This window comes from Gnatocerus cornutus, chromosome 5 (genome assembly GCF_029298725.1).
Source record: "Gnatocerus cornutus isolate USDA-ARS CGAHR chromosome 5, icGnaCorn1.1, whole genome shotgun sequence".
Taxonomy (NCBI): Eukaryota; Metazoa; Arthropoda; class Insecta; order Coleoptera; family Tenebrionidae; genus Gnatocerus; species Gnatocerus cornutus.
Window position 1 is genome coordinate 13,172,702 of NC_142237.1, and position 25,470 is coordinate 13,198,171.

The following is a 25,470-nucleotide window of genomic DNA, read 5'->3' on the forward strand; positions in this document are numbered from 1 at the left end:
GAACTGTTGTCACAATTTTCATGAAGACGTCATATACGTCTGATTAAGCAACCATTTTTTACCCTGAGTTGGTCAAACTTGCAAAAAAATGTGTGCATGCAAAAAAAACTCACGAAAACCCAATTTATCTGAATGTTAAATAAACAATTGAAACGTAGTGTGCAACAGCAATCAACTTGACTTCTGTACATCTTTCTATTTTATTTATTGTATAATTTTTCACATAACAGAAAGGATCTTGGGAATTTTCTTATCTTGCCTTAACAATAATAATTTATTTATTAATTTAAGACATACATTATCATCTAGAATCGACTATCTTAAAAAACACTTTAATATTTGGGCGCCGGGGATTCAAGTTTCCCATAGTCCAGGTTTGGTGAATAGAACTGAAAAAATACACATTTTAGGTATTTTTTTCTTAAAAACTCAACTTTACCTTGTATTGCTTATTCTTGAATTCCTCGTTAGACAACCCACTACGACGATCCCACTGCACGTCAGGGTTACGTAGAGCAAGCCTCAAAGTGTAACCAATAGCCCCCACACATCCCAAACCGACACAAACGTACAGTGGGATCAGCTGAAACATTGAGGTTATAACCTGTCATGAAAATACGACGAAATTACTCACAGCTTTGTGTTTTTTAAGACTCTGCAATGACATTCCCTGCATTTTTGCGGTTTTTTAAGGTTTCTTGTCACTAGGAACCACTCAAAATACACTCAAAATGGCAAGTTTCGTAATCGATAAAGTTGGAAGTTGTTTTGTGTTGTGTGCGTGATAGTTTGAGACAAAGATAGAGATAGCACAGTGACTGTTGGAAAGAAAAGGGTAGGCAATGTGACGTATTAAAAATTTAAAGAATGCGGCGCAAAAGAACGTTACGTAACTAGAAAAAAGGAGCCCGGTGTTTAACACAAACGTTAGGAATAAGAGAGGCTATTTTTAAAGCCTTTTGATGGAATTTGCAAAAATAAGGTTTTCGTAAAATTATGAATATGGTTGCTGCATTTGGTGATGTTGTAATGAAGCGCGAAATTCAAACATCACCACTAACAAATCATCTCAATTTTATACACTCGTTGAGGGTCCATCTTCTGTTAGGGATACCACGTAATACATAACTTAACACATTACGGAAAACCAGGGTTTATAAGTATAGCATCTCTTTAGACACGAATTACATACAAAGTTTTATATTTAATGGCTCCGAAGGGTCAGTGAGGCCATAAAATGCTGCATAATGTCACGAATGTCCAAAAGGGCGTAATTCAACCATTAAATAAATAAGTATTAAATTGAATTTAACTTTCCGTATATTAATACACATAAAATCGTGCGGCACGAGATCATAATTCGATTATTCCGTCTGCTGTCCGCTCAATTGGTTCCAAATTTATTTGATAGCCCCTCTTTTACTATAACAGAAATATAAAAGTTAAGTTTGTCATATTAAAATGTCTTTGACCCATCAACTTTACCAGAGATGTCGTCTAAATTGGCCCGGGATTCTCATTAAACTCGCATTGCGTCATTCTGGCATCTGCTGGCTCCATACTTCCTTGTTGTAAATTGGTTTGTAATTTAAATTATAACTATAAAAACGGTCATTCATTGCAAAACGCAACGTGTTTTATCGATGAAGAAGTTTTGGTCTCGTTATGACTCAAATGGGTGCTAAATATTAGAACTTTTAAAATAAATGTATCTCTCCAATTGGTTTCTACGTTTAAATCAATCGCGATGTTATTAGTTATTCTGAGCATTATTAATAAAGATACTATTCTGGAAATGACAAGTTTCAAGTGGCTAAAAATAGTAAATGTTCTAGTTACTGGAGAAATTAAAACAATTAACTGAAGAGTGCTAAATGAAAACGGTTACAACAAACCAATAAATTAAGTCACACTTGATTAACATTAATATAAACAATCACGGCAATTTATCATCATAGAAAAGTTTATTGTAAATCTTTGACGGAGTTTAAATTGACTGAATATTTAGATACGATCGATCGTCATAACTAGGAATATCGATAATTAATAAATAAACAAATGCCTCCATATTCAAAAATGACAAAAATAATATGACCACCTTTTCTTTTCTTTTCATTTTTTGTGACTTTTTAACCTTGTCGTCATTATTTTTGTCTCTATATTTTTAAAAAAAAATACTTCGAGATCTAGTTTTATGCATATCCCCGTCAGAATTTCTTTAAATATGATGTTGCTCCCCTGACCCCTCCAAAGAGCATAAATTGACTAGACATATTGCTAGAGTGGTAGTCCCAATCCTCAAACGGGACTATCTGCAATTATGTATTCTTTTACATGACTCCACTGCCTTTGAAGTGTTCGTTTTTTAAGTGTTAGAAAGTTCTACAATGAATTTAAAAGCTTTTTTAATTACGCTCATTTATTTAATTGTGATTACCAAAGCTCGAGTTAGAAAAAGAGAAGTATCAGCAAAACCTAAAAATGAATCTACAGAAGAAAAAGCTGAAATACAAAATCAACAACCCCTGTCGGATTATGATGAAGACTATCCACCAGAGTATGATGATTATGAATACATCGGTAACAGTAAGTAAATACACAAATTTTAGCTAACGCACAATTAAATTTTTAACAAACAAACATTACATCTTTTTAAGTGTTTTTAAATACCGATAGTGTAATTAATAAAAATTCTAAAAGTATCTACGTAATTATAGGAATAAGTTACAATACAGTAAAAAATGCATATATTGTATCACCCTGTATACGTACCTAATATCTTCCTCCAGTGCTCCCTAAATTAGTGAATTGCACATATTTGTACTTTCCTGAATTTTGTTTTCGACAAAATAGTGCTTATTTTATTATTATTATTATTACTATTATTTTTAATTTAGCCACCCCAAATTTGTCAAACATCCCGCTGAACTCCATCACAACCCCCCAGCCCTTTGACGAACGTCCAATTGAAGAACGAACTGAATCTTTTGTACAACCCGATAACGAACGTCCCACTTCTTCATCAATTCCCACAGGAACTGTAGATCTTCGCATCATTCCCGCGACTAGACCAACCCCTGCAAGTCATGTAATCTCCTATAACTGTCGCCATGAAGGAAAACTCTACAGGAATAACGAAATTTGGCCTTTTGGGCCATGTACTAACTGCACCTGCAATAACACCATTGTTACCTGTAAAACTGATGATGAGTGTGTTAGAGGCATTCGGCCAACTCGAGAACCGCAAGAAGGTTATGATGGTACTGCTGCAGTACCAGGTAAAAACTGGTAGAATCACTAAAATTCGCAGTTACAGTTGGTACGTATTTTAGGTCCAAGAGGTGATGTTGGTTATCCCGGCGAACCTGGACAACCAGGAATTATTGGTGCGCCGGGGTCTCCTGGTATACCAGGCACTCCTGGAGTGCCAGGACCTCCAGGACCTGCGCCGGATTTATCGTCGTATTATCAGCAGTTGGCGTTGTCGCAATCGAGTCAGGATAAAGGACCGGCGGTTGAGCCGTTTCAATATTTGCAAGCTCAAGTTGGACCAATTGGACCAAGGGGGGCTCCAGGTCCTTCAGGGTTAACAGGACCGCAGGGTTTTCAAGGTCCAAGGGGTGAAACTGGAGAAGGTGGGCCTGTTGGACCTTCTGGACCACCAGGACCAAGGGGACTGCAAGGTCCACCAGGAAAAGATGCAAGTTGATATTAACTTTATGTGCTCCCTTAAAAAAGACTTTTTTGTACCAACAGGGAGGTCAAGGCGACGATGGTGAAGCTGGACAACCTGGCGCCCAAGGTCCCCCTGGTCCTAGAGGACTACCTGGAATGCCTGGACTTCCTGGAGTAAAAGGTCATCGCGGATTTGCTGGCTTAGATGGAGCAAAAGGTGAACAAGGTCCATCTGGTGAAAAGGGAATTCCTGGAAATCCAGGTCCAATTGGACCTATTGGCCCTCAAGGACCATCAGGTCCTAGAGGAGAAAGAGGAAGAGAGGGGCCGCCAGGTTCCCCAGGATTACGAGGTCTCGATGGTATCGCTGGTGCTCCTGGATTACCTGTAATATTCATAAAAACATAAAAAATTATGTCACTTAATTGCCTTACAGGGAGAAATAGGAAAACCGGGTCCTCCGGGATTTCCGGGAATACCTGGCGCTAAAGGAGATTTAGGAAGTCAAGGTCCTAAAGGCAGTCAAGGTTTACAAGGTCCAAGAGGCGAAGCCGGTAGACCAGGACAACCTGGCGAACCTGGATTGGCTGGATTACCGGGAAAAGATGGCTTATCAGGGGAAAAAGGAAGTCCGGGGGCACCGGGAATTTCCGGACCACCAGGTTTTCCAGGTGCAAGAGGGCCTCCTGGATTAAATGGCAGTCCCGGACAACCAGGAGCGAAGGGTAGCCCAGTACGTTTTTAAAAAAATAAAACAAAGATTTACTAAAACTATTTTTTCCTAGGGGCTACCTGGAGAACGAGGGTACAAAGGCGATGCTGGCATTAAAGGCGACATTGGAGCTGGCGGACCACGCGGAATTCCAGGTGCTGTGGGTCCAGAAGGAAAAAGAGGAAGACGCGGAATGCGAGGTCCTGGAGGTCCATCAGGACCACCAGGAGAAAGGGGAGCTCCTGGAGTTAGAGGTTTACCTGGACCAGACGGTGCTACTGGACTTAAAGGTCAATCTGGTGACAGAGGTGCAACAGGTCTTCCTGGTGTTAAGGGTGCATCTGGAGAACCAGGACGACCAGGACCTATGGGTGCTCAAGGATTACGAGGTTTAACTGGAAGACCTGGTCCTCAAGGGAGAACAGGAAATCCTGGTGAAAGGGGACAACCAGGTGCTGACGGAAAACCTGGTGAATCCGGTCCGCAAGGATTACAAGGATTGCCAGGACCTTTGGGACCCCCCGGAGAAAAAGGAGTTCCTGTAAGTTTGAGTATAATTTACAATTTGAATTAAAATTTTAACAGTGTGACTTAGGGAGAGGCTGGGAAAGATGGCGAACCTGGAATACCTGGACCACCAGGACCACGAGGCGATGCGGGCAAAGATGGTCCTTCAGGACCACAAGGACCACCAGGACCTCCAGGAAATGATGGTGAAAGAGGGCCAGCTGGAGTTACCGGACCAAGAGGCTTCCAGGTACAAATAAATGACTGGAGACGATTCGGAAATTTGTCACACCTTTGATTAGGGTTTACCAGGTGCTCCAGGCACCCCAGGAGCTCCAGGCAAAGATGGGGATGTTGGTGTTCAAGGTCCTCCAGGATTACCAGGCAGTGTCGGACCTCGTGGTGAAAGAGGTTTTCCGGGCGAAAGAGGCCCAGTTGGACAACCTGGATCCCCAGGTCTGAAAGGAACAGTTGGACCTCAAGGAGGTGACGGACTTCCAGTAACATAAACCACGTGTTTAAAATAATAGGCATTAGATCAATATTTGTATTTTAGGGCCCACCGGGACCTAGAGGATCCAAAGGCCATTCTGGATTACCCGGATTAGTGGGCTTGCCAGGTTTGCGAGGACAACCTGGACCTCAAGGAGAAAAGGGAGAACATGGAGCCATTGGACCAGTTGGCCCTGTTGGACCACCAGGACGGCTAGGTTACAATTCCTAATTAAATATTTTATTTTTTCTTATGTTTTTTTTTGTAGGCGAACGAGGTCCTCAAGGATTTCCTGGTCCTCCTGGCCCTCCAGGTGAGCCAGCAGAAAGAGGAGAACAAGGCCCTCCAGGACAGCCAGGCGAACCAGGTGGCCCCGGTGGACCTGGTGAAAGAGGTCCAGTGGGTCCTCCAGGTCTACAAGGATTCCCTGGTCCACAAGGATTAATTGGTTTACCTGGATTAAAAGGAGATAGAGGTTTACCTGGAGCTAAAGGAATGCAGGGTAATCCAGGGCCTATAGGAAGACGTGGAGAACTTGGACCACCTGGACCTATTGGACTAACTGGCGCCAAAGGAGCTAGAGGAGAAGCTGGACAACGTGGAGATGCTGGTGTTATGGGTCCTCCTGGACGTCCAGGAGATCCTGGACAAGCCGGACAACCCGGAAATACTGGACCACCAGGACCCCCTGGATTGCCTGGTCTTAAAGGAACTTCTGGAGAAACAGGAAGAGCGGGATTACCAGGTTCTCAAGGCTTACCAGGACCACAAGGCGGTGAAGGACCAAAAGGCGAAAGTGGATCCGAAGGGCCTGCCGGACCCGTTGGACCGCCAGGACCTTTTGGCCCTGCAGGAGATCGAGGTTTATCCTACTGTAGACGTTACGCAATAAATAAAATTATTGGATTTTAGGTTTACCCGGACTTCCCGGGCCTCCAGGACCGTCAGGAGCAATTGGTTTACGAGGCGCAACAGGTGAAGCTGGAGCACCAGGAAAACCAGGCAATGAAGGACCACAAGGTCCTCCAGGATTAATGGGTCCACCCGGCCTCGTCGGACTCACTGGGGAACAAGGACCTGAAGGACCTCCAGGCAAAGCAGGACCACCAGGACTTTTGGGTAGAACTGGCGATAAGGGTCCTATAGGACCACCAGGACCTTCTGGATCCTCTGGACCTCCAGGTTTACCCGTGTGTTTTAAACAACTTGTGACCACATCCTTACACTGTATTGCACAAAAATTTTAGGGACCCCCTGGCTCCACCGGTTTGCCGGGTCCAACAGGAGAGCGTGGACCACGCGGAGAAACAGGTCCTCAAGGAGTCGAAGGTCCATCTGGTGAACGAGGAAAACCAGGTGCACCAGGTTTAGAAGGCAGCCGAGGAGAACGGGGAGAGCCTGGACCCAAAGGAGCTAAAGGCCATCGAGGCTTAATCGGTTTACAAGGCTTACCAGGAAATCCTGGCCTTTCTGGAGAAAAAGGAATGACCGGCAATCCTGGACCACCAGGTAAAGACGGCGAAGCGGGTCCCAGAGGACCACAAGGAAGAGATGGCAGTCCTGGCCCTCAAGGTGTTCCTGGCATGGTAGGAGAACGAGGTAGCAAAGGTGACGATGGGAAACCAGGTCCATCAGGATCTCCAGGTATAATTTCTTATCAATTTTCTAAACAATTCTACATTTAACATTGGTGATAGGTCCTCCAGGACCACCTGGTCCACCTGGCGAAGGTTTGGGCTACGACGCCGCCAGTTTAGCCGCACTGCTTGCTCATGGACAAGTAAATAATCAAAAAGGACCGGATCCTATGGGAGATGAGCCAATTAGAGTGTTTGGAAAAGAATTAACAGACCAACAGCGACGAGAAATTGTTGTTAAAGCGTACGAACAGTTAAAAGCTTCGTTTGATAAGTTTAAGAAACCAAATGGAGATAAAAACAATCCCGGAAAGACATGTAGAGACATCTTGAGCGCCTACCCAGAGTCGAAGAGCGGTCAGTAGAGAAAAGTTTAAAAAAAAAGATTTCATAAGATGTTCTTTCTGTAATTGTAGGAGAATATTGGGTGGACCCCAACGAAGGTGATCCCAAAGACGCCATTTTAGTTCAATGCGATATGGAAAAGAAAGCCACCTGCATCGTCGCGAAACCAGAGAGATCTCCAGAGATTCAACACCGCGGACACGAAAACGAAATCTGGCTAGGCGAAGTTAAGAATGGACTCAAGGTTGTACAAAAAAAAATAATTGTTATCTAGTTGGCGACACGTTGTGAACCGTCAAATAATTGAAGAATGTTATACAATGACAGATATCAAGACATACGTTTACAGAGTATACAGCCAACTAGATAATTAATTCAATTGATCACTTTGTATAACAATTTGATTATAGATTTCGTACAAGTCTCATAGCAATCAAATCGGCTTCTTACAACTACTCTCCCTACACGCTGAGCAAAACATTACTTTCAACTGCAAGAACACAGCGGCGTATTACGATGTCACCAGACACACCTACAAGAAAGGCCTCAAATTCATGTCTTGGAACGATGCTGAATTGACTCCTCGTGGTAACGTCCGGTTACGTTACGAAGCGTTGTCCGACGAATGCAGAGTAAGAATTGTTAACAAAGTCTCACTCCTTCTGATTGTTACTTTCAGTTCCGCCGAGATTCTTGGGCCAAATCTGTTTTGACTTACAAAACTGACAAAACAGCTCGTCTTCCTATAGTGGATGTTGGCGTACGCGACATTGGGGGCCCAAATCAAGCATTTTGGGTCGAAATAGGACCAGTTTGTTTCTCTTGAACTTAATTAACATTGTTACCAATAACTATCACTGCCGTAATATGTTGTAAGATGTTTATATTCTACACGTTTTTTTAATAAAGGTGCTGTGACAAGAAACGTGTTGAGAGTTGACCCGGCGCCTCCACCAAATTGTAAATAAAGAAACTAGTTCTTATAATATTTATTACTCGATAATAAATGATTAGAAACACTTGCGATGAACAATAACAGGCCCGGACTCATCGTACTCGTCTTTAGAAATCCACATCTGCTGGAACGTTGTTAAACTCGCCAGAATGCTTCCTCCGATCCAAACAGAATACTTCCGTTCTGGTGGAGCTATAATTTTAATTTTCATGGACGCCGGTGCCAAAGCCGCGATTTCTTTCTGAATTCTGTCGGCGATCCCTGCAAACATCGTGCTTCCTCCGGAGAGCACAATGTTCGCATACAAATCTTTTCTGATATCCATATCAGATCTCATTATGGAGTTGTAAGTCGTCTCGTGAATTCCTGTAGTTTCCATCCCCAAAAAAGTGGGTTGAAACATGGCCTCCGGACACCGAAAACGTTCGTTTCCTAGCGTTATAATCTGTCCATCTGGTAACTCGTAACTTTTCTCAAAAGTGTTAGTACTTGAAGAAATCGCAAGATCCCGTTCGAAGTTCACAGAAACAAAACAAATTTTTTCTTTAAGATCACGGATGATTTCGCGTTCTGCCGTTGTGGTGAAGCTATAACCACGTTCGGTGAGGATCTTCATTAAGTAGTCTGTTAAGTCACGACCGGCTAGGTCCATGCGGAGGATTGCATGAGGAAGGGCGTAACCTAGAAAGACACATTGAACTGAAGAATGTACATTTAATTTATTAATGAACCTTCATAGATGGGTACTGTGTGTGAAACTCCATCTCCAGAGTCCATGACAATTCCAGTAGTTCTTCCGCTCGCGTACAACGACAACACTGCTTGGATAGCAACGTACATAGCAGGACATCCGAATGTTTCAAACATAATTTGAGTCATCTTCTCTCTGTTTATTTTTGGGTTTAAGGGAGCTTCGGTGAGGAGAACGGGGTGATCCTCTGGTGCGACTCGGAGTTCGTTGTAGAAGGTGTGGTGCCAGATTTTTTCCATGTCGTCCCAGTTGGTCACAATTCCGTGTTCGATAGGGTATTTTACTGTTAGAACTCCACGTTTGGTTTGGGCCTCGTCGCCGACGTAAGAGTCCTTCTGGCCCATGCCAACCATCACACCCTGGAGAGTGTTAATTAATATTTATATTCTACGGTGTTGTTTATCACAATTACAATTGTTAAGTTAAGCAATTTCTCTGTTAATGACCACCAATTTTAGATTTTACGTTTCATTCAGAGTGGAAATTATTTATGGAATACGTTCACCAAAACTAACGGAGAATTTCAATAAAATATGGAGTCTCGCGATAATTTAGCTTTTACGGCTTCCGACTTCTTTTATGACGAAGAAATAGGACAAAAAACACTAAAGTAGCAACATTTTACGTCGAAATTTGACTTTTTTTTCATTAGAAAATAAGGACAATTAATAATACCTGATAGCGGGGGCGTCCAACAACACTAGCAAAGACAGCTCTAGGGGCATCGTCTCCTGCAAATCCTGCTTTGCACATTCCCGAGCCGTTATCAATGACCAAAGCAGCAACGTCGTCGTCACACATTTTTCAAAATGAATTTAGCCTAAAATAAATTCAACAGAATGCAAAAAAAGTTAAAATAAACTCCCTTACACAACTTCTAGATTCACAGAAAAAATTGAACAGTTATCTTCGTAAACGCGCCTTCAAAGACAATGTGCTCTGAACTATAAACAATTCATTTAATCAACACTAATTAACCACTATACGGTAACAAAAGATTAATTTTTATACATTTCAAGCATTCACTCCTTCAGGACCGTTATGAAATGGTACAATTCACTTAATTGCTTACGATACTTCTTACAGTAAACGCAAAACTGGATGGAAATCAAAGATGGTTATTTCTTTTATAACTTGGGGGCCCCCACTCGCTTCTTCTTGATTCTGAAAAACTTGGTAGTGATTTGAATAACAAACAGCTCCGTTCTTGCGTTAACAACCTGTCGATTAGGCCAAAATTAAAATTAATTTATTAAAATCCGATTTTTATTGCTTTTAATTGCTTGTTATAAAAACAAAAGCGCTACAACATATTATAAACACAGCTTACGGGAGTAAACAGTTTGTTGTCTTTTTCTTCGCTCTAATGCACACAATGAAAATTGAAAAATCTTGCTAATTATAAAGCAAAGAAAGGAATCGCAATTGTGAAGATAACACCACACTATTACAATCTAAAAAACTGTGTTAATTACTTTTTTGGCTATCTGTACCGTAAAGCTGCAGTAATTAACATGAGCAATGTACTTTACGGTCATAAATGCATCATGCTTGAACAAAAAGTTAATTACACTCTCAGTTTGAAACGTTTTGTCGTGAATTATGACTTTATTAATACTTGATTAAGTAAATTCAGACGCACTGAAAGCACACTTTCACGCCTACGGAAATTTAATCAAAATTTCGATTTTTTTAAATTCTCATCGTTAGAAAGAAAATACAAGAGTTATTGTATTTCCATAAATACAACTTTTATGAGAAAGTCATTAATTAGCCGCTAATAGCAAAAGTGATATTAGCATACGATTAACTTGAAGATCTAATACTAGCATTTGCTGATAATTTATTTTAATAATGCATATTATAAGTATCTACCTTATAAAATTAAAAAATGAGACAACTTCTAAAAGTATTTTCTCATGAGTTACTGGTAAATGCAGGTCTTCCATCACAAATTTGTTTAATTTTAGTTAATTAGTTCATTTATTAATATACTAGATTAGTTTCATGATTTATTTTAATAATAAGAAAGATTCGTCTCACTGAATAGAACATTCCCATCACGCAATGATAAAAATGCTTGCATTTGTAGTAATTATGATTACTGAACCAATGAATACCTAGAAACTGTCGATGGATAAATAATTCTGTAAAAAAAGTTATAAATTTAGAATTACATAGTGCAACAAAAATTTGTTCCTTTTCATTTGATCTTATTTTCCGATTAAATACATCAGTTTAAACATGTTTTAAGCGTTTATTGATAAAAACTATCAATATTGGAAAAAATATGTTTTAAAAGTTATGCAAAATTTGTTGTTTTTATCAATTTTGACAGCGATGTTTTTATGTTATTAAAATTAATATTATTATAACAATATGTTCTACGGATAGTTGCAAGCTTCTAGTAGGTGCCACCCAGCATATGGTAACATCAACATGATGGGAGACCTAGGTATGGAATCTAACGCGCGATACTTCTTCTACACGTCGGCGAAAATCTAGAAAAATCCTCCATTTTTGAAGAATTGAGTTTATTTGAATTTTGTGTTTTACTTTCTTTAAAATAAATCATAATTGGACAATACAGTATGATTCAAAGTACAAAAAAGCTCTTTTATACAGGGTGGGCCAACGAAAACGAAACAGAGGCGATTTAGGGCATTTACCCGTAGATTTTGAAAAAACGCTGAGACAGATCAATTTTGGTTGGGAGGAGGATATACAACACACGTAATTACATATTTCTTCAGTCAACCCCCTTTGAGGGGTGAAATTAATCCCTTTAATTTTTAAAGAAAGTTTAACTTTAAAAAAAATAGATAAAAAAGATAATATATATAATAATATTTAAAAAAATTATGTGAGTTGGAAAATTTGGTGTATACCCAAACGGGTATCCACTCCAGAAAATGGTAAATTTTTATTTTCTGTTTCGATAGTAAGTCGCTATGTGTGAAATTGAGAAAAAATATCCCGATTTATATAACTGTAAGTACTTGACAATGTTTTTTACATGGTTTTTGAGTTAATCAATTTATTTAATTTCTTGCTAGATTTTTTTTATCCTTGTCTTTGTTGCTAATGATCGTAACATGTGACCATTTTATTTTGTGATCAAGGCGGCTATGAGATTTTGTTTCAAGTCATGTCTGAGAGTTATTTAACCAAATTGATCATAACTTAAAATTTACGCGACCTACGTTAAATTAGGCCAAAACCGCCTGGATCACAAATTAAAATGATCACTCCGTATTTTTGCTTGCTACAGACCTAAGTTGAATTTATTTTAGCTGATCTACCAGCTTCAGTGTTGCACTGAGCATAATGGCGAGAACAACCAGGAAAATTTAAAAGAAACATTTACGCGAATCTGCTCTAAATATTTTTATGTAAAGAATATGAGCATTTGTAAAGAGATAAATAACAGTAGATGCCAGGCCAGAGTAACCTATGGAATGAAGACGACAAGGATTTAACCCTAGAACCAGACCTAAAGCAGTATGTGAGTTTACTTCTTAAACATGCACCATTAAACGCAGTTCTTATTGGAGAACAAAGATTGCTAGAATTGCCTAAAAATGTGATAATCGTTTACGAAATTTTTTGTAAGTGCCCATTGAAGTTTTTTGATCAGACTGCAAAACCATCACAATTGCAGCCTTTAATAAAACAGTTTCAAGATTTATAGGTAATTATTACAAATTATAGGTGTGCTCAATTAATAATTTGAATTTCTAGGCTTAAAAGAAAACTGCAGTATTATTGCTATAAATATTATTGAGAATATTAATTAATATTAATTAACTATCTAATTACTTGATCTCAGGAATTCAGATGTATTTTAATTTATAATAAAGAATGATTTTTGTAAATTTATAGCCACCTTATCCGCATATGAAAATTTTACTGCAGCACCAACTTGATTACCACTAGAATCCCCAATCGAATTTGATCTAGCACACAAGAAGGAAATGCTACAAAGCTTAACATTTTTATTTCGCAAAGCAATGATTTCATCTCAATCTCAGAGATCATACCTGTCAGTGCAGTGACATGCTTGGTAATCGCATTATTGATTATTGTTTCAAGATTAATTTGCGAGGTTGACATTAGCAAAGAACCGGCTTCCTGCGACAAAAAATTGAAGCCTGCCACATTAGAATTTGATCCGAAACTAATTCTAGCATTAGTTTTTTCCCTAGAACTCGAACACTGACATGTTCAAAGTTTCCCATCACGCTCAATTCAATCAAATGCATTTTCCCTCCCCCACAGGTCAGGTGAAAATTTGCCATACATGTTCTGCAAGAAACATATTGACACCGTTCGGGAAATCGTTCTAACACACTTGAAACATTTGATGGCCATCTCAATAACAAATCAATAACTTTAATAATGGAACAGTAGAGACCTGACCCCCATAAACAGGGGGTTAGGTACGAAAAAAAAAACAAAATCTAAGCTGCGAAAGGGCAGTTAAACAAGCGACAGACAGTGCTATTAGAACTACACTGGCTCCCTTAAGGGCAAGCTTGAATTACCACGAGTTAAAATTTCCTACGTGCCCACTAAATAATAAAATTTACGATAAGCAAACATCAAAAACCCATAAAAAAACGCACAAGAAGTGTACACAAACCGAAACAAATAAAAAGACCACTGATTAGTTGATTACACTTATTTGCATTTAACAATTGTATTAATAATCCACAATAATAACCAACAATCGATTTCACCTACGACTCTTAACACGTACACGTACGCCGACCGTTAAGCAAACATTTACTGAAAAAACATTAGGTTTTTGCGTTCCCGTTTTCTGCATTGCCTCGTAGTCAAAGAAGAAATATTTTTGTGTGTGCATTTAGTTGTATGATAACCGTTTTCGTCTTTTCTTGGTATTTTAAAACAATTTTTACATTCTTTACATGTATAAATGTAATATTTTACTCTTGAAAATTTTTGAAAAATGTTAATTTAAAATATACCTTAAAAACAAGGGTAAAATACTTAAAAAACAAAGGTTTCTGAAGGGGCCTTATTAGTAGTTAACTTGTAATACGTAATTTTAAATAAAGTTATATTTTTATTATTTTGTTTTTTCATACAACGAATTAATTATTGTTTAATGGAATATTTACAAGAAAACACTTTCCGATTCAGTGTCAAACAAATTTGATTCAAGTTTACCGCGTCGGCAGTACCAATTTAAAACAAACAAAGCACCAACTCGAACGTTGCCAACTCAACAGACAAATGAACAGTGCTGCCACCTTTTGCGGCTTCCCACAATCACAAAAAACCGCAGCTGAAGTGGAGAATCGCGCATTTAAGTTTAAGATCAACAAAACTTAGGTATTTCTTAATTTTAAGCCTCAAGGGCTGTGCTAACTTTTAAATCTTCAGATTAAGGCAAACAAATCATCATGTCCCAAAAGATCGATTGGGCTACATACGCCAAAGAGCAAGAAGACAAATCTCTAACCAAAAAGGTGCTTTTCACGCTTTGTTTAACAATAACACAATTTAACATTGTTAATTGTAGATTAGTCAAGTGGTTTTAGAAGCGAATCTAGCAAATGGACAAGATGATGATGCTCCAGATCAAGTAAATCCTGCAGAGGTCAGTTTGCTCCGAAAAGTGATCAGGAAAGGTCTTGTTGAAAGTAAAATTGATGTGGAGATTCAACGACAGAACCCAAATTCGCCTCTCTATTCCGTAAAAACGTTTGAAGCTTTAAATTTGTGGGTAAACTAAAGAGTGGAGGTACCAACTAATCTGTGCTTATAGGAATCCAAATTTGTTGAAAGGAGTGTATGATATGGGCTTCAATGCCCCTTCTAAAATTCAGGAAACTGCATTACCTGCTTTATTAGCAAACCCCCCACAAAATCTTATTGCACAGTCCCAGTCAGGAACTGGAAAAACTGCTGCTTTTGTTTTAGCTATGTTGAGTAGAGTTGATGCAACTAAGAAGTACCCTCAAGTATTTTTTCTAAGTATTGTATAACAAAGTTCTAATTATTTCTTCAAGGTTTTGTGTTTGTCCCCAACTTACGAGTTGGCAATACAGACAGGTGAAGTTGCGGCACATATGGCTAAGTTTTGCCCAGAAATTGAAATGAAGTATGCTGTTAGAGGAGAAGAAGGTGCAATTCCTGTATTGGTTTTTCATTACTAAAAGCGTTTCTTGTAGTTTCAAGAGGAACTCAACTTACAGAACACATAATAATAGGAACACCTGGAAAAGTTCTAGACTGGGCTCTCAAATTCAGAGTTTTTGATGTAAAGAAACTCTCAGTTTTCGTCCTTGATGAAGCTGATGTTATGATTGCTACTCAAGGACACCAAGACCAGTGTATAAGAATTCACAAGTATGATCCAACTTTGGCTGTATATTATACGCAATTTTAACTTTATAGGAATTTAAGTCCAAGCTGTCAGATGATGTTCTTTTCCGCTACTTATGACTACAATATTATGGAATTTGCCGAAGTCATAGTTCCGGATCCCATAACGATCAGACTGAAACGTGAAGAGGAAAGCTTGGATAATATTCAACAGTACTACGTCAAATGCAACGGCCCCCAGGAAAAATACAACGCAGTGACGAATATTTACGGGACTGTTGGAGTGGGACAGGCCATAATATTCTGCCATGTATGCTGTCATTTATTTATGTCGCACAAGTCTAAGAATTTTTATTTGCGCCATTTCATAGTACCTTTTATAAAACAAAATATTTCATTTCTTTGTAACTTTTTTAGACAAGGCGAACTGCCAATTGGCTTGCCGAAAAAATGTCGAAGGAAGGTCACGCCGTCGCGGTGCTCACCGGTGATTTAACAGTTGAACAACGCATCAATGTGTTGGATCGCTTCAGACAAGGACAAGAAAAAGTTTTGATTACTACAAATGTCTTATCCAGAGGTAATTCCCCTGAAAATGTGTATTGACACTACATTGCTTATTGTTTAGGTATCGACGTGGAACAGGTTACCATCGTCGTAAACTTCGACTTGCCAGTGGATATGCACGGTAAAGCTGATTGCGATACGTATCTTCATAGGATTGGTCGTACTGGTCGGTTTGGTAAACAAGGAATAGCCATTAACTTGGTTGATTCACAGGATACAATGAATATTTGTCAAACTATTGAAAAACACTTTAACAGGAAAATTAACTATTTAAATACCGAGGATTCGGATGAGATTGAGAAAATTGCTGCCTGAACTGTAATTATTCTTTCTTTAAGTTTAAACACTTTTTTTATATTTAATAAAAATATTGTTATAATGGATGAAGCGAAAAAAAATTAATTTACTTCAAACACAATTTTAGTTCATTGCGAGACTAGTTTTGAAGTAAAGTAACTCCAAGATTCAAATTAATTTTTTTTATTTATTGAGTGCCATTTCAATCACCGTTTTGTTTCATTTTTTCATGTCCAAATATGAAATTGCTTCCACACGTATGTCTTAAATTCAACAACTTGTAGCGATTGAAGAAAGATCACTGTTTTATTCACTACTATATCAATTATTTTCATACTTTTTTAGCTGTGAATGAATAAATCTAAGCTAGAGTTAATGTTAACGTTAAGTTGTCCGTTATAAATTTCGATAAGAAACAGATCTTTATGGTTTTTTTTATTACCACCTGTCAACAAATAAGAAGACAACAATAAAATCGCAAAAACTTTATTATATAATTTAACAAAACACTGATTTTTGTAACGAGTTCTAAAGTATCACTTTTTTGCACCCTGTTTGGTCTAATATCTAAAACAATTTTTACCTAAACTGATATTTACTAACAAATAGTGGAATGAACTAATCTCCAACCAACATTTACGTTAAATTAGTCATTGCAATATCTTTGAGATTGTTAGCTTCTGGACGGTCTTTCACCGTGACAAATCTATGCACAACCGGCGATAACAAATCTTTGTGTATTTCTTTCTCGTTGCCCCCCGTCAAAAAACTCACGATAGTCCCCACGACTACCGCGGTCACTGCCCCTACGAAAGTGTAGTACATATAAGACAATCTATACAGAACAAAAACCGACTCTACTGGTTTTTTGGGGGTTTCCGCCAAAGTAAGACTTAAGTATTCAGCGACCCAGTTCGCGCTGCATCCCTCAATCGAAACGTACTTCTGTGGAAATCGTATAACACCTTGTGCCATCTTCATTTGGGTTCCTACAGAGATCCATGCAATGAAAGATCCACTGAGGAGTCCCCCAATTAGGGCTCCTTTGGAGTTAGCGCTTGGGACAAACATTCCCAGAGAGAAAATTCCTAGAAGGGGACCGGCTGTGATGGCGCTGAGACTCCCACTGGCTTGGATTAACGCCCCCATTTTTTCGACGACGAAGACGAGGGCCACACAGATACTACCGATGACGACGACGATGACTTTCATGAGAAAACTGGCTTGGGCTTCCGAAAGGGGTTTCTTAATGTTGGGTTTGATTAAGTCTTCGAAGATGACGCCGGTCATGGAGTTGAGTCCCGTTGACATGGAACTAAGGGAGTTTTAGTGCGGTGGTGCTGATGGTGGATTTACCTTAAAGCCGCGCTGAAGACGCCACTGACGAAAAGACCGGGGAGTCCTGGCATTGAACTCGCAATGTGCATGACGAAATACGGAAGGAGTTGGTCGGATTTGTAGATGGAGCCTCTGACTATAGGGTCGCATTTGTAGTAGTATGCGTAGATCACAAGCCCTATGTAGCAACACATGGAAACTAGTGCTATGATGCCGATGACGAGGATCGCAACAGTTCTGTGAAACAACAAATTAAAAAGTATGCAACAAATGGGAGTTATTACAAACATTCGAGCTTTCCGTAAAGTAGACATAGCCAAGCATCTCTGCACCATGGCTTGGTTAATCGAGCAAGAAGCCAACCAAGAGAAATAATTTCCAACAGCTACAGTCCAAAATGTGTGTCTGATTGTCGGGTCCCAGTCAAAACTGCAATAAAACTAAAGTCAAGTGACGCCGTTTCTCCAAAGTTTATACTTGAAGAAATCGATTCTTCCTCCCTCTTCGCTTCGTCTCCAAACTTCTTTGAATCCTCCGACGCTGTCGACACCCATAAAAACAACTACGATCAAAGCTGCAAACATCATAATAGTTTGAAGAGTGTCGGTCCAAACGACTGCTTTCAAACCACCCTGAAATAAATCGTTCTATAAAACTTCAATTGTGCTCAAACTTACCAAAGTCGTATAAAAAATGCAAACGACACAAACGGCGGGAGTAACCAAATGCAAGTTAATTCCTGTGACTGCAAAGTGTGTTAAAAAACGACAAACTTAAAGTCTTTCATACCTTGACTGAAGGCTAACGCGGGAACGTAAATCACGATAGGAATGTACAACATCATCTTCGTTAGAAATAGAAGAGACCCTAAAACTCGCACGGTTTGGTTGAATCGTAGGTTTAAATACTGCAAATAGAGTTTGATTAAACGGGAATTTGAATTTCTTGTTACAGACTTCGTAAGTTGAAGTGATCTGCAGTTTGTAAAAGACAGGTAAGTAAGCAAAAGCCATTGTTAACGACACTAGTCCTTTAGATGCTATAACCATCCAGAACTGAGTGCCGTAAGTGTACATTTCGGCCGGAATTCCCAGGATACTTATGCCAGATATGTAACTAAAAAAAGTAAATTGATTTTGGGTGATCAAGAAAATTCGGGACTGGAGTAGGCAATGGAATTGGAAACGTCTTTGATTAACTGAAATTCGGTGTTATCTCAATCAGTTCGACTTGAATTGAAGTAAAAATAATAAGTTTTTATTGAAAGACACGGGGTCATGAGCTACGATTCTAAATGTCACTGAAAAAGGGTTTTATTTAGTAAAAAAGAGCTATTCATTTTATAATTGTTTTAGACAACGTTTTATCCACAAAAGAATATTTTACGAGAACAGTTCGAGCGTTTATAATATTCGTAAGTTGGTATAAAACGTGGCTAATAAAATATAACGTTTTATCCAACAATAACAAGCTCAAAATTTTATTTTTATTGAATTCAACGTCATTCTTCTATCATAGTCGCCGTTGCCACTATGCCAACTTGAAATGAAAATGTAGTCAATTTAAGTTACGAGTGATCACAGGCAGCGTTGAAAGAAGTATTATAGTTCCACCAAGTTCGTCTGAGCCACCATAAAATCATAAAAATTTGTGGACAACCGCAACGGGACAGCTTGAATAGATTTTCAAATGCATATAATGAGGGTTTATTTACCCAAATTTGCACCCTGCGATAAGAACACCATCCCAGGCCACGGCAGCTGTTTCGTCATAAATATAAAAATACCACAAGCTGTCCAGTTTTGGTAGCACTCAAATTTTTATGATTTTATGGTGGCTCAGACCAACTTGGTGGAACTATACGCGCGAAATCAGAATTAAGTGACAGATCTGTAATGAATATGCGGAAGCCATTGGCGTAACATTTTAGTGACCTAACAATAAGTTTATTTAATTTATAAAATCTTGCGTCCATGTATGTTATTCGTTTCTATTAAGTACCAATAAATGTAAAAAAAATAATAAAAAGTTTTTAACACTTGACGATACCGAAGCACAAGTAAAAAATATTTGCTTTATGACCCAGTCGTTTCTACGCCCATGGACATTTCGAATTTTTTGTTGTTAAGTTTTTCTTTTTTTTTGTCAAAGTTGAATCACGTGATCAAAGTCTTGTCAAAAACTCAAATTCTTTCTTCCCCGAACCTGAAGATCTCACAATGCTGAAACGTGGCGCAGTCAATAAAAAACTCCGAGAAGAGGAACAAGCTATTGGAGAAATATACAAGCAATACATTGACACATTCCAAGGCAATTCTGAAGTTCCCAGGAAGACCTTTGTGAAATCTGAAACTTTGTATGCCAAGCACGGGCAAACTTCCGAAAAAGGCCAATTATACAACCCCAAACCCATCATCAAACTCAAAAAGGACGAAGTTATCAAAAAACCAAAGTCCCCACCTCGATTTCCAATGAAGCGTCCGAAAAAGAAATCAAACTTGAAGAGTTTAGGCGACGAATTAAAGATGTTGCAACTTGAGCGTCAAGTTAAAGAAGTGAAATTAGTGTTGCCGAAGATAGAACCACCAAGCGTCGTTTGTCATGAAAGTGAGTACACTAACTCTACAAATTTGTTTGTTTCGAATTTGAGTCCCCACGTCAGTGAGGAGCGTTTGATTGAGCTTTTTGGAATTTATGGCCCTCTTGCTAGTGTTAAAATAATGTGGCCGAGGAACGAAATCAGTTCCAGAAGCGCGAACTGTGGATTTGTAGCGTTCATGAGCCGCGCAGACGCTGAAAGAGCTTTAATCGGTTTGAAAAACCACGAAGAAATGAGAATTAATTGGGGGAAATCGGTGAAGATACCCACGCATCCCATTCACATTCCTCCTGAGCTGTACAAGCTGTATTCTCCTCCTCCACCTTCCGGTTTGCCGTTCAATGCCCAAGCCAGCGGGATCAAAGTCGAAGACCTCACCAATACCACAATCAAAGTCACAATTCCTTTAGACAGGAATCTGTTAATGATAATCCACAGAACCATCGAGTTCGTCATTAGAGAAGGACCGGAATTTGAAGCAATGCTGATGAGCATTGAAATGGAAAACTCTGACTACGACTTCTTAAGGAATTTCCAAGACCCTGCGCACACTTATTACCGCTGGAAAATGTACTCGATCTTAAACGGTGATCCGAAGAATTCTTGGTCGATGGCACCTTTTAGAATGTACAAGAATGGGTCTATTTGGTTGCCACCCACAGCCCCCAATTACAAAGACGGAATGCCGAAAGAACTAATCGCGCCGAATAACAGCGAAAATGCTCGACTAACTGATTCTCAAGCTGCCCGTTTGGTCGCTTTGATAAAAAATCTCACAACTTCAAGAAAAGGGATTGGTCAAGTCATGGTGTTCTGTTTGAGCTATCCAAAAGCAATCCGAGAAACGTTAGATATTGTCATCGATTCTTTGAAGAACCCACAGACGAAACCCACGAAAAAACTTGCGAGGCTTTACCTGCTCTCGGATATTATGTACAATGTTCGAAAGAAGAAGATGCAACGTGAAGATTTCACCGATGTGGAGGACTGTTTGGAGATATTTAAACAGTTCCATTCGCACTACAAGAGATTTAACTATAATGAAGATAAGGATTGTCTTCGGACGAGAGTTTTCATGGTTTTGAGATCATGGTCTTTTCACAAGTTCTACGACTTGAAATTCATTACGACGTTAGAAAATGTGTTCTTGTACGGAAAGGAAGTGTATGAAGATGACGATACTTCTCCAAATGACGAGCCTCTAGATGGTGCAACTATAATCAAGAGGTCTTTACGGAACGCCAGCGATAAAAACCTTAATCGAAGCAAGAAGTTTTTTGATATCTTTAATCCGTGCTCCATTTTTTTCTAGTTAAGGTAGCTTTAAATGAGTTGTTAATTTTGAAATGTTTATTGTTGTTGGTTTTTATGATTATGATGTAACTAGTTTTTAAGTTAGTTTCCTTTTTTGCTCTTACCTTGCTATCAATGACATGGATATAGGAAAGATTCCCATCGTTTTACCACCCATTAAATACTCGGACGTCGTATCCTGCTTAATCTTAGCAAAAAACGCAAAATAAACACCAATTAAAGACGAGATTATTAACATTGCTCCGAAAACGATATAATCGAAAATGTCAAAATAAGTGTCTACTTCTTCCGATGGCATTTTTGCGAAAGGATCAAATTTTACACGGACGTTTCACTTATAAATCGAACAACACTACTAACATAAAACCAACTAAGCGACCTATTATCCTACTACATAAATATAGTAGTCATAATTTAGTTACAATTGGAAAATTGTACTCCACACTATATGTAACAGACGGTCTCCATCCTCTTATTACATCTTAATGTTTAATCCAATTTTGTGAAAATCTAAATTAATAACGCAACGACTTATTTAATTATGTTTGAGGACATTATGCTAAATACCGAGGCAATGACAACAATTTAAGCGGTTTTGGGTATGGAAATTCTTTCCTACGCAACTTGCGTATTTGCATGCTTTGAAAGATAGAGAATGAAGTTTGGTGAAATTGTCTTAAAGTAGAGAACAAAGGGAATAAAGACACGTGGCAACGGAACAAAGAAACCGGTTTAAAAAGGAAATAAGAGAAAATACGTCGAGGAAGGTAGGAAGGGAGAAGTGTACAGTTGACATTTTGTCCCAAATTTCACAGAACATTAACAATAAAAATGGTTGAAAATAAAATAGTATACAAACCTCGGTCTCAAACTATGCAGATTCAAAGTATGAAAAAGGAATAAATAAAAATCTGTATTAAGGGAACACTATTTATTTACTGAAATAAATGGACAAACAAACGATTGAATCAAGTATGCCAATTCATGAAATTCTTCTTTCTGGAAAGAAACGATAAAATACATAGAACTATCAAAGTATTTACATCTGTCATATGAAAAAAGAAGAGTTCACATGACTTATAATCACCATCTACATTTAACAACAAATTGAAGAATTCATTGTTTATGCAACGCGCTGATCTGATTGATTCATTTAAAATTCTAAATATGGGAAGTAAGGCAAGCCCGACGAATTGAAATAAAAAACAATATATCAATCAGAACTGTGTACTCATTTACTATACTGGAGAAAACATGAAAAAGTCCTGAGCTATAATTCCTGAGTGAAAACATTTTCGGATTATAATGTCGATTGCGTTGTAGATGTTGATTGATCAAAGCAAACCTTTTCTGTTACAAATAACATTCACAAAAGAATGGCACACTTACACAAGTATTTTTTTTTGACTATTTACTACATAAGATTCTGTTGTACAAATAGCATTCACCAGAAAATTTTAACTTATATCAAAACCCAGAGAAAAGTAAAACTTGAACAACAAATTAAATTTTATAGAAATATATTAATTACTGAGGTAGTTTACTTCTTAGATCGGATAATGTACAATACTAAACGGTAATCGTGTTGTTGTTTGTCTTGTGAAAGTACTGCAATGCAAAACGCGCTTCGTTTCTGTACTGCACGTGAATTTTAGGCTGGAAGTTGTCCGTACAGTTATCCGTGTCTAAGTATACCTAATCTAGATATAGCGGCTGGTTTGCACAGTCAGTCTCCGTCCAGCATTGTGTTGTTGTAACATACAGTTTGGGGAATTGATACCCGATGAATGGGAACAATTTTAATAAGAAGTGGGAGAGGAGTAGTGTCGGTGGGTGGTATTACTCCCCTCAACGCATCTTAATGACAAAGTTCTCGAAATTTATAACTCAAACTCATTGAGAAAGACAATGCCTATCATTACTCATAAAAAAATAAAATTGTTGCATTTTGCATTTGAACAACCAAATCTCTGTAACAGCGAAGAATTACCAAAGGAGCAATCATGTTAACACCTCGTCTTACCAAAAATCATAAAACAATGCCACGACGCATGCATTCGCGCTGATGGGGGTAAATTATTTTTATCTTCCTCGCTCCAATAGCAATTATTGTTTTCTTTGTTGCGCTCATCTATTTGTCCATTAATCGGTCTTGGACTCACCAAAAATTCATGTTTCTTAATGTGTGTGAGAATGAAAGAATGCAAGAATCTCTTTCTCGCTCGGTGTCCCCCACTTTCTATTAAATTTAATTCCATGCATCGGGTGGCAATTCCCCAAACTGTATGTATACTATTAATAAAAAGTGGTTGAAAATAATCATACACTCAAGTAAAAACGACAAACTATAAAATTCATCAGGTGAAGAATTATACAATGTTGTAACTATATACTAAAGGATGACTTTGATTTCACGTAAACCTTACTAACATCTGCATGCTATTGTGGATGCAACTTTATCCAATTTGAAAAACGGTTTGCTTGAAATCAGTTTCTCATTTTAACTATTAACTTATAAATGAAATAATTATAAAATGCATTCAAACTATAACTATTTTTATATAACTTTTTTTTAGTAATAGATCCCGGCCTCCGAACGACTTCAACTTAATTTTGACAAATTTCATGTAATTATTCACTGTCAACAAGAGACTGCCTCTGAATTAAACTCTAAAACACCTAATTTGACTCCACACACAATAATGCCACGACTTTTCCACAATATTTTTGAACAGCGAAGGAGGACAATCTATTATCGATCATAGCGGATCAAAGTCGTTCAGCGAACCGAGATTTTGGTTAGGCACTATTTATACCATAACATAGTGTTTCTTGCGTTTTCTTTGTTTTTAATATAATCATTGATTTACCGATTGATCAGTTGCTAACAACAAACGTAAGCATTACATGGAATCGACTGATGGGTCGGTTTTTTAGTCTAGTTGTGTTGAAGCTTAAGACCTGTAGCGCGTACTTTTTTTTCCAATAAAAAACCTTTTTTACAGGTGTCTCTTTATCTAGTGGGTCGGATTCGGTGAGTTGAAAGAGACTCGTATTGTATACAGAGTGGTCCGCATAAGTACATACATTACATGGCACATCCTGTATACTGCCGAAAATTCTAAATTCTGATCGTTTTGGTCATTTCAGATGGTAAGATGGATGGATTTTCTTTTTTCATTGAACAATCAATCTATGACTTGTGTCGTTTTTCTTTTTGTTTTTAGGGGGGGAAGGGATTATGATAGTCCGAATATGTTTGTAATAATTTTGCAACAGAGTAGGAAAACAATCGTATGAAATGCGTTAGATTTTTGATGTTTTTTAGATGCTTTGTGTGAAATAAATGGACCAACTGGATGGTAACACTAACTTTTTCAATTTTGAACTAGACTTTGTACTTTTGAACAGATCGTTTGTACGATTGTATGATTGCGTCCGAAAAAGATTTGAACAAAAAACGTAAAGTTTTGCGTGTTGTGTGTGAAACAGTTCCCGAATGTAATGGGGCTTAAGTGCTGAACCGATGACTGCCAGTTGACATAATAATACATTATTAAACCTCGAACAGTCTAACTCTTTTTTCGATTAATAAATAAATACAGCTTTCTGGTAACATCCTCGCACTTTGGCACACTTATAATCTGTACAAATAATTTAAATTCTTTAAAATTTTCTTTTTATACATAATTAATAAATATATATTCATATAATAATATATCCATTTTTTCACAATTTTTAAAATAGCGACCCCGCTATATTCATTATTTTTTAAAAAATCTAACAAAAAATATCCTCCCCAACAAACAATTTTTATCAAAAATATTTTTTACAAGTCCGGACTATTCCGGGGGCTCTTAGGCCCTATTCTATACCTCCCGAGTTTGTACTATCAGGGGCGCGGCCGACCTTGACGCAAGGCAGCA

At 38.1% G+C, this 25,470-nt stretch overlaps 6 protein-coding genes and 1 pseudogene across 6 annotated transcripts; 4 read left to right on the forward strand and 3 right to left on the reverse strand.

Moving 5' to 3' along the window:
- Positions 1-260: 260 nt before the first annotated feature.
- On the reverse strand, positions 261-813 carry LOC148174740 (cytochrome c oxidase subunit FA4-like). The gene is made up of 3 exons (XM_088036244.1): positions 635-813; positions 440-583; positions 261-389 (listed from the first exon to the last, which is right to left on the reverse strand). Exons 1-3 carry the CDS (start codon positions 674-676, stop codon positions 333-335), a joined length of 243 nt encoding a protein of 80 aa, XP_087892370.1. The 5' UTR covers positions 677-813; the 3' UTR covers positions 261-332.
- A 1,485-nt stretch (positions 814-2,298) lies between these two features.
- Positions 2,299-8,195, forward strand: LOC148174741 (uncharacterized). The gene is made up of 16 exons (XM_088035410.1): positions 2,299-2,586; positions 2,898-3,278; positions 3,333-3,700; positions 3,757-4,062; positions 4,112-4,408; positions 4,461-4,928; positions 4,983-5,144; positions 5,197-5,394; positions 5,451-5,604; positions 5,656-6,249; positions 6,300-6,577; positions 6,635-7,031; positions 7,085-7,381; positions 7,441-7,613; positions 7,780-8,001; positions 8,049-8,195. The coding sequence occupies exons 1-16, from the start codon at positions 2,388-2,390 to the stop codon at positions 8,193-8,195; spliced, it is 4,641 nt and encodes a 1,546-aa protein (XP_087891536.1). The 5' UTR covers positions 2,299-2,387.
- A 184-nt stretch (positions 8,196-8,379) lies between these two features.
- Positions 8,380-10,917, reverse strand: LOC148174742 (actin, cytoplasmic). The gene is made up of 4 exons (XM_088035408.1): positions 9,946-10,917; positions 9,751-9,895; positions 9,056-9,434; positions 8,380-9,005 (listed from the first exon to the last, which is right to left on the reverse strand). Exons 2-4 carry the CDS (start codon positions 9,874-9,876, stop codon positions 8,380-8,382), a joined length of 1,131 nt encoding a protein of 376 aa, XP_087891534.1. The 5' UTR covers positions 9,877-9,895; positions 9,946-10,917.
- A 1,242-nt stretch (positions 10,918-12,159) lies between these two features.
- Positions 12,160-12,872, forward strand: LOC148174743 (uncharacterized; annotated as a pseudogene).
- Positions 12,873-14,317: 1,445 nt separating this feature from the next.
- On the forward strand, positions 14,318-16,713 carry Dbp80 (putative ATP-dependent RNA helicase Dbp80). The gene is made up of 9 exons (XM_088036252.1): positions 14,318-14,433; positions 14,485-14,570; positions 14,624-14,823; positions 14,870-15,065; positions 15,114-15,228; positions 15,276-15,453; positions 15,502-15,739; positions 15,847-16,009; positions 16,058-16,713. The coding sequence occupies exons 2-9, from the start codon at positions 14,505-14,507 to the stop codon at positions 16,309-16,311; spliced, it is 1,410 nt and encodes a 469-aa protein (XP_087892378.1). The 5' UTR covers positions 14,318-14,433; positions 14,485-14,504; the 3' UTR covers positions 16,312-16,713.
- A 50-nt stretch (positions 16,714-16,763) lies between these two features.
- Positions 16,764-21,913, reverse strand: LOC148174745 (sodium-coupled monocarboxylate transporter 1-like). The gene is made up of 8 exons (XM_088036251.1): positions 21,649-21,913; positions 18,588-18,747; positions 18,421-18,538; positions 18,309-18,376; positions 18,109-18,263; positions 17,920-18,060; positions 17,650-17,868; positions 16,764-17,608 (listed from the first exon to the last, which is right to left on the reverse strand). The coding sequence occupies exons 1-8, from the start codon at positions 21,840-21,842 to the stop codon at positions 16,930-16,932; spliced, it is 1,734 nt and encodes a 577-aa protein (XP_087892377.1). The 5' UTR covers positions 21,843-21,913; the 3' UTR covers positions 16,764-16,929.
- LOC148174746 (U2 snRNP-associated SURP motif-containing protein-like) lies at positions 19,851-21,542 on the forward strand. Its single transcript, XM_088035422.1, has one exon. The coding sequence runs from the start codon at positions 19,851-19,853 to the stop codon at positions 21,540-21,542; it is 1,692 nt and encodes a 563-aa protein (XP_087891548.1).
- Positions 21,914-25,470: the final 3,557 nt, after the last annotated feature.